Source organism: Rutidosis leptorrhynchoides, chromosome 4 (assembly GCF_046630445.1).
Source record: "Rutidosis leptorrhynchoides isolate AG116_Rl617_1_P2 chromosome 4, CSIRO_AGI_Rlap_v1, whole genome shotgun sequence".
In the NCBI taxonomy this organism is placed as follows: domain Eukaryota; kingdom Viridiplantae; phylum Streptophyta; class Magnoliopsida; order Asterales; family Asteraceae; genus Rutidosis; species Rutidosis leptorrhynchoides.
Window position 1 is genome coordinate 600,954,654 of NC_092336.1, and position 9,236 is coordinate 600,963,889.

The 9,236-nt window shown below is 35.6% G+C and overlaps 1 protein-coding gene across 1 annotated transcript; it reads right to left on the bottom strand.

Annotated features, from left to right (window-relative positions):
- Positions 1 to 1,700: 1,700 nt before the first annotated feature.
- On the bottom strand, positions 1,701 to 7,702 carry LOC139903943 (uncharacterized). Its single transcript, XM_071885874.1, has 10 exons — positions 7,570 to 7,702; positions 7,151 to 7,235; positions 6,641 to 6,823; positions 6,449 to 6,548; positions 6,327 to 6,357; positions 6,162 to 6,201; positions 5,867 to 6,019; positions 3,038 to 5,769; positions 2,151 to 2,234; positions 1,701 to 2,041 (listed from the first exon to the last, which is right to left on the bottom strand). Exons 2-10 carry the CDS (start codon positions 7,207 to 7,209, stop codon positions 1,977 to 1,979), a joined length of 3,447 nt encoding a protein of 1,148 aa, XP_071741975.1. The 5' UTR covers positions 7,210 to 7,235; positions 7,570 to 7,702; the 3' UTR covers positions 1,701 to 1,976.
- Positions 7,703 to 9,236: the final 1,534 nt, after the last annotated feature.

Below are 9,236 nucleotides of genomic sequence, written 5' to 3' on the forward strand. Positions count from 1 at the left end.
GGATTCGGACAAAAAAAACCGGATTTTTTTGTCCGGATTTTTCGGAACCGGTTCCGGATCCGGTTCCGGTTCTCGGCATCGGATTTTTTTCGGATTTTTTTCCGGAACCGGTTCTTTTTCGGATCTCGATCGGATTTTTTCGGATTTTTCTTGGACTAGGATTCGATTTTGCGAATTATATTTTTACCGGTTCTATTTTTTTAACGTTTGACAACAATAATATAATCGGTATAAAGAAAAGTTATAATGCTCAACTGCTTAACACAATAGATAATATAAATAACAATATTCGAACAATACAATTATATAAATAACACTTTTATTCGAACGATACAATAATAAAAATAACAATAGTCACCTTCATCCACTTCGTTTAGTTCATTGTCGGAATTCTCTTCGGTTGTTGTAGGTGATAATCCCGCTAAATTTTCTTCAAACTCTATACATTTTTCAATGTCGTTATATAACGGACCTTCTAATGAAGTTTAATCTTGTATCCTATCTACCCCATCCAAATAATCTTTCAAACATACACATACTTTCACAGCTTGGGGGGTAAGCCTTGACCTTCTTTCCGATATAATTTGACCACTCAAAGAAAAGGCCGATTCGGAAGCTACGGTTGAAGCTTGAACGGTAAATAAGTCACGAGCCATAATGCTTAATATTGGATATGTGTCTTGTTTTGTTTCCCACCATTTTAAAATGTCAAGGTTGTTAAATTGTTCTTCACTCATGTTTAGTGCAAAGTTTGCCATCTTATAATTTCCCAACTCGCTTGTGGGTGCCGATGTTCGTGCGCGTTTTGATGCCTCTTTAAAAACTTGTAAAAAACTTGTTAATGATTCCAAGTCATCCCATTCGTCGTCACTAATTGGTTCGGAAAATCCCTTTCTAAGTAGTTTTCTATTAAAAGCGATTAACGTTTCTTTTTGACGTAAAATATTTTCGAACATTAAACAAGTAGTGTAGCCTTGTGAAGATGTTCCAACGGAAGCGGAACCGGAAACGGAAGCTTGTGAATTATCCATTATGGGATAAGTAGACTAGAGATTAGAGAATATTTAGTGATTTAGAAATAAATATGAGAATGTTTGTTGATGCATTTTCAACCAAAGCATTACCATGTATTTATAATGGACTTTGTGGGGTTAAAATGGTAAAAAAAAAAAAAAAAAACACAAAAAAAGGCTGAAACTGCAAAAAAAAAAAAAAAAAAAAGGCTAGTTTTTGAAAAACCGGATCGGATCCGGATCCGGATCCAAACCGGATCGGATAAAATCCGATTTATATCCGGAAAAAATCCGGTTTTTTTGAAAATCTGGATCCGGGTCGTACCGGATCGGATCTCGGATCCGGATCCGGTTTTTGCTGTGTCCGGTTTTGCTGCTGTCCGGTTCCGGATCGGATCTGGATCCGGTTTTTTTGCCCATCTATATGTGGCGCTAATGTGACAGCTAGTCTTGGGAAGAAAGTATGTCTTGATTGGAAGCACTCTTAGTACATTCAAACAAATATTATTTAAAGAATAGAAGCATCCTGACAATATAGCTCTCATTATGTGCCCACTGCCCAGACCTTAATGCTTAGGGCTTGTGCAGTTGTGTTTTATGGAGTAATAGTTTTCCTAATACAGTAACTATTTAATGAAGAATTTAGGATTTATAGTAACACAGACACATTACTGATTACTGCTGCAATTTCTTTAAGAAAAGAAGCTCAATATTACATGAATTTGTAGTTCAATTCAAGTGTTATGTGTACATAGGCAAAAAAAAATATTGGAATACTTGCTTCATTAGAACTACAGAATTCAGCAATAAGGTTTGGCCAATTGGCTACTTACCTCAAGGAATACAATATACAACCAAAAATAATCAGAAGCCGACTCCCACAACATGTTGAAATATTTGCCAACAACAATCAATCATCCGTTACGTTTTTTATATATATACCATCGATCGATCAACACCAACTCATCTTAGCTTTGAGTCACTTCCCTTGCTCCGAAATGATGACAACGAGAAGAAAGATCGAGGAGCTGTTCAGTTGAAACCCAAGTGTAAGGAACGAGTAACAACAATGTGACTTTTATTTAGTTTTTTATATATAATGGAAATATTAATTCAGAAAGAAAAAAAATATATTACCTTTAATAGAGCTTCCAGAAAGTTGATCATCCCTTGGTCTGAAGTTTTCTGGAGGTGTTGGGATTGAGCTCTGTAATGTATGAACTGTAAAAGAAAAAAGAACGTACAGATTACGGAACGGATTAGGAAACTTGCAGCATCAAAACATCATACGCAGCACAAATTGTATCAAACTTTACCAATTTTTGTACTTCTCTATATCGAACTTAAAAAGTTATATGGCATATACCCCCATTAACGTTTCAAAAACTTGAATTTGTATCTACATACTTCCTAACCGATGACGTGGCATCGTATGTGACAGCCAAGTCGTTTAAAAATCTGGTCTGTAAGTCGAGCAGTGTTGTAAAAAACGGCGGATACGGACGTCGCAACGGATTTACTTGTGTATTGTTACAACGAATCAAAAAAAGGGTAAAAGAAGGTCAATGATTAAACAACGGTAAAAACGGTCAAAAACATTGAAAAACGGTCGAGACAGGATCGAGAAAGATTTTGACCAACATTCACGTTTTATATATATATTAAACATAAACATTATTTCAAATTAAAGGCAAATATTTCTAATTAAACATAGATATTTGCCTTTAATTTTAAATTAACGATATGTTTTAGTTATTAAGTGGATATAAATGCTAAAGTCATTTACTTTAATGACCCGTGGGACTACGGATTCCAACTAAGAAATTTGTCGTTGTTTTTACAAACATGTTGAGACATGTATTTTCGCATACATATTAACGTAATTAATCCCGTAAAGAGAATCCATATTTGAATATTAATAATAATAAAAAATAATAATTATAATTATAAAAATTAAAATTAAAATTAAAATAAATAACAATAATAAATTGAAGATTTATATTTTTAATAATAATTGTGGTTACCTTGATCTGCACCAAAAAACTCAGTTTCGTTAAAGCTGCTTTCATGTGAATACCCCATTCTCGACTTTCGTAGTTCATCTGAGGATCGATTTGAAACGTCTCTTCCATCTTCAGTATCATCGTCTCCCTCAGAAGTCGTAGCAGAAATCCAGTCAGCAATATTATCAGTACCACGGCTTTTTCTTCCAAATTTTAATAATCGTTTAATTCCTTTCGTCATATCTTTACGTGATTGAAAACTAGGAGATGAATTAGCAGCAACGAGAATATTCTTTTGCGTACTTCCCCATTTCTTCCTCATTCGAGCTACTTCCGAATCTGTCGAATTAAAATTCCATGTATCTGCATCGTTATCGTGAGCGTAAGAAAACGGAAGATCGATGTGCGAGTGCGAGTTCCATGACATCGGACTTTCACCAGGTGAATCTTGCATTAATAATTCCGTGGTCAAATTAGGATCCGTTTGACCGTTTCCAGAGTTAATTGAACTCTCGTTTTTCAACTCGGTCTCGTCTGCCACATCATCACCTTCGATTTCCGTAGTATCGAATTCATCTTCCTCGTCCGGCTCGTATTCTTCTTCGTTTTTTATTACGACCGCTGAAGCCTTCATTTTCAACGCACCGTTTCCACCTAAGCTATTGTTCCTCCTATGAAACGACTTCAGTTCCACGATAACGCCTTCTGAGCTCTCGGGAATATTGGAGGGGTTCTTCCTTAAAGACTGAGAGCGTCCCGATTTCTCTTCTTTGACAGGTGGCGTCTCTTCATTGGTGCTTCTGCTTCGTGTATGGCTTCTCAACTGAGAACGAGCAGCCGCTTTGCTGGCTACAGCATACGCTTTCGTATTCTCTTTTCTTAAATCCGAAAAGTTCGGGACCGACTGTGCAAGAAAATTTTCCGTTTGTACCCTTCGTTTCCCAGACCCCGAAGTTACTTTCGCACCAGATCTTGGAACTGGTACAACCGGTGTACGTGGTGTCGACGTTGATGAATTTTTAATCGGTAACGTTTTTTTACGGTTGCCAACTTTCATCTCTGAAAACTCCGATAAATCTTCATCGTCTTCAATCTGCCCAAAATCCACTCGCTTGATGGCAGATCGAGCATTGAACGATCTCAACTTCTCAGCACGTCGACGAGCAGTAGATACAGAATCTTGTCTATCAGCAGACCACGAAAGTTTTGCTTTTATTTCGGCATTACTACGTTCGAAGCTATCATGCATCGCTTTCAACCTAGCTTCTTTTTCCATTTTGTTAGAACCCCATTGTTCCTTTAACTTTTCCTCTCGTTTTCTCATGTAACCGTCATAAAACTTTCCTCGTGAATCTTCTGATATTCCCACCTCGGAAAAACTTCGTTGAAGTGCATCTCGGTGAAGTTGACCGTCAATTTCCGTTAACTCAACCGGAGATTTAAGTTTCGTCTTAGGTTCAAAAACCTTAGTAGGAACAGGTGTGTGTTGATCTTCAGAAGGCTTAGTTCGGCGTGCATTATTAGGTTGTTCGACTGGGGCTCTAAGTTTATGCTCAGCGAAAAGCTTTTCTAACTCATTAGCTTTCAGTTTAAGTTCGTCGTTAAGTTCTTGGTTTCCTTTTAATTGCCGTGACCTCTGCGTTTGGTCAACAACTGGTTCTTCCGATGGCATTGGCCCGGACCCCACCGTAACAGATTCCTTAGTTTCTACTGGATATTTGGACCTGGTTTGGGAGCGTAATGAACCAATCTCAAGCCGGGAAGCAGTAACAGCTGCCTGAATTTTTGATCCCGAAACACTTCTATGATGACTCGTCTTCAATGGGGCCTTTATAACCGTTGGTTTTGACTCCGAGTCAACCGGTCTCGCATCTGCCCCATCGTGTAAAATTTCGACATTTGGAGGCCGGATTTCGGCTTGATTGCCACCAAGATGTGACTTGATTTGAGTCGGAGGCTTTAAGCGTGGCACGAGAAAATTATCCTCAGGCTTGGTTAACGACGACCAAGACTGTGTCTGTGTCTTCTCTAACGTAGAAGTGGGTTGGTTAGAACCAACGGATTCTTCACGTGTAACCGAAGTAGCCTCGGTCTTAACAATTTGTACGTCTTCTTCGTTTTTGAGAGAACTAGAACTACCTACCCAATCTTGCGAATTTGTTTGACTTTTCTTAACCTCGGTTTGTGTCTCGATCAAAGGGGGCTTTGGACTGTCGGTTCCCTTCTCGACACTCAAGTCAACGCTCATATCACTAGCACCGCTCCATCTTCTAAGTACGGCTGGAGGAGGAACTGCGTTTGTATTTGAGACATCGGACGAAAGCCTACGAAGCTCAGGCTTAGCAATGGCTGGTGGTTTGCCGCCACTCCCGGAGGCGGACCCCACTTCCTTCTGCTTGTTTTCAAAAAGATTGATACGGTCTTGCACACTCAGCCGCCTAGAAGACGGTTGTGTAGCTGTCTGAGCCAACGGTTCATCAGCGGCTGAAACCGTTTCATCTTTCGCTGCATTGCTAGGTTCTGAACAAAAATTACTAGATGAAGAAGACTTGTGTAGAAGTTTGGTAGATTGGTCAGCCTTAAGTGATGAAGACTGGTGGTTGGTGGTGATGATTGGTGGTGCGTCGTCATCGATAGACATGTCTGAGCTGTACGAGCACCGCACGGCTTGATCTCCAAAACTAGACTTCGATGAGTGATCAAATAACTCCGGCCGTCTTTCGTAGAGTGATATGTATTTACAGCAAGCTTCACTGCACAAGATTGCGATAACTTTATATCAAAATGTTCAAACTGAAGTGCAGAACAAGCAAAATAGGAATCAATATGGCACCAAAAGGTTCTACTTACTTTAAGCGAGCGGCACCAAACGTCTCAGCAAATAACCGAAGGTTGGCTACAGTAACATGGTTGAAACCCGCAGAAGTAGCACGAGCACAAGCAGTACTCAAGTCCTGCTTCACTGCAGTCAGCCTTGTATCAATTGCCCTCATAAGTTCCTTCCTGTTACGTAACCGAAAAATGTAACAAAATTAACGGTCACTCAGTATATGCTTACTGAAAGTGTGTTTACATATCACAAACTATGAATTACTGTAATCACATTATTCACATGTATACTAAAGAGGGTATATAGGGAATTTACTTTGTTGCATCGGCACCTGTTGTGCTTGATCTACCATCACCTGCATTATAGTAAACATGCCAAATTAGCCTACAATATTAGCGGCATCAAATTATTATTATTTTAATAAGCTCGGTATTCCTATTCATAAATCGATTAAAAAAACAGATGGGCTGCATCACATACCTTTTTTACTCGAAAGCTCATCCGATGACCCCTGAAATATGTTAAAGTTAATGTAAAATTTTATGTATACTAACACCAACATATGAATGATTACATACAAGATATAAATGCAAATAACATACCAGTGAATATATTCTACGAGCTGCTTCTAACTGAGACATCTCGGAATCGAAAGTATTCACTAATTCTATAATTTCCGGCGTACTCACAAAACGCACAAACCTGGTGGCAAAAAGCTACTATTATAACATATATAGTTATAGTTATAGTTATAGTTATTTACAAGTAACTATAAAATTTGATACACACATTACCTCTCTAGTGTTCCCTTTGTGAACCAAGAGTCCACCCTTTTACATTTATTTACTTCAAGTTTAATAGATTGAACTGATAATGCAACTTGTTCCTCTACAACCTTTAAATGAGTCATAAACGGCTTCACTAAACCCGATGCAATCTTCTCACTATTTCCATTAATGGAAACAAACAATTCACATCTATGAAAAAAGAAACGAATATATTAAACCAAAATCATTATAGTTACACATAGTAAGAATTTACAATGAAGCAAAGAAACACCCATTTATACTACGTGAATATTACACAAACATATCATCCAACGAATATTAAGTAAATTATCGAGTAAATTATCTTAATTTTAATATTAGGTAAATTATCTCAATTCTAACATTAAGGCAAAAATCATTACAATCCTGCAAACGTCGAAAAAATAACTTCATTGTGAATCCTTTTCTCTATCTGTCCATTAAATTAAATAAATATAAATAATACAAAGAAAAAGGTAAGAAAAAAATTAATGTTACCTTGAATGTCTAGGTGAGAGCTGAAATGCTGCATAATCTATAGGTGTATCTAATTCCATATTTCACTATTACACCTTAAAGATCCCTAAAATGCACAAAATCACAATGTCAATCATCATTTATATCCAATAATAAAATAATAAAAACAATACAAAGTATAGAATAGAACTATACATTATATATATCCTAATGACCTAATCAACCTAGGTTTAAATAATCTGGCCTAATTTTAAAGACGATACAGTTGAAATGCTTCACTGAACCAGATCTGAAAAACAATTTTACCATAAACAACTAAAATTCAAAGTTAATTCAAAGTAAATTACAAATATATACAACCTATAGATACATAAAAAAAACAAAAAACAAAAAAAAAGGACCTAAAATCTCAAATTACAAATCAAGAACCCTAAACGTACTTTCGCAACAATAATGTAAAGATCTTTGATTTACACCATCGATCCTTGATTCAAAGTTAAAAATAAACATACATTGCGGTTATACTGTGTGAACTCGAAGAAACAAAGTTTATTTTTTGTTTTTGGGTTTTATATGAAAAAATAAAGTGAAAACCCTACAGAGTTTATGTAATACTAGCTGTCTTTGTGTAGATGGGTTTTGCTTTACTTATTACTCCGTACCTTTCATGTTCTTTCTCCCTCCTCAAGATCTTTAAAAATTACTACTACTGTAGTAAAAATGTATACATACATGTACTGTATGTATTATATTGACGGTTTTAAGAACCAAACAGCTACTTGTAATTTGTTGTTGGTTTAAAATTCACCAACAATTGATATGATTGTATGTATATCCAGTGTATGTATGTATATTTAAAATAAGAATTGAAAACCTTTGACTTTAAGCAGAGAAAAAGACAACTAGAAAATAGAATAAACCCCTTTTTAGTAATTTTTTTTTAAATGTATATACGGAGTAATTGATAGATTAGAGTACTAACGTTATTTTCGATAGATAAAACCAATTTGTTTGCAACCAAAATCATACTCAATAGTCAATCCTAAAAATTACTCTAATAACTACGACTAGTAGTAGTAAAAAAAGAAGTGAATTTGAAATGGATTTTGAAGTTGTTTATGGATTTTAATAAAAGATACCAAAAAGAAGAAACAGAAAGTAGAGAATAATTTGATGTTGTAAGTTGTGGGCTAGTAAGCAAGTGTATTTCTGATGTATTCTTTATTTTCACTTTGTGTGAAAATCTTCAATATATTACAGCTTTTTGCCAAAAAAAAAAAAAGAGAGATTAATATTTAAGAAGTTATACAAAATTTGGCCATGGTCATCATTTTGTTAGTTACAGATTCCCCTACAATGGGAAACATGGTCAAGTCTCTATCAGCCCAAATTAAATGTCGACCATATATATGTATGTGACTACATCTTAATGGTCCTTCAAAAGTATAGATTTGCGAAGTATGGAGCCCATTTATATTTAATATGAAACAAACAAATTCTATTTTATTGTTATTTTAGTTTTTTTAACAAAAAGAAAAGAAAAAAAAAATGATAAGTTCACCACCCACACTAATAAAACCCACACTAATAAAAGAACCATAGTTACAATAGCAAGAAACGTGTCAATTCAAGGCTGCACTAATTAGTTTCTTGCATTAGCAAAAAGAACCTAATTTCACTATTAAATATTAAATATACTAATACTAATACTAATACTAATACTAATACTAATGAGTACTAGGGGTGCTCATTTTCGGATATCCGAAATTCGGATATCCGAATTTTCGGATATCCGAAATTTCGGATAGTGAAAAACCCTATCCGAAATCCGAATCCGAAATTTCGGATATCCGATTTTCGGATATCCGAAATTTCGGATTCGGATATCGGATTATCCGAATATCCGATATTTTTGAAGAACTTCGAATATTTTCAGATATTTTTATGATATTTCGGATATTTTTATGATATTTCGGATATTTTTCTGATATTTCGGATAGTTTTCGAATATTTCGGATAATTTTCGAATAATTTTTGGATTTGGATGGAGTTTTTAAAATTTTCGGATATTCGGATATCCGAATATCCGAAAATTTTAAAAACTCCA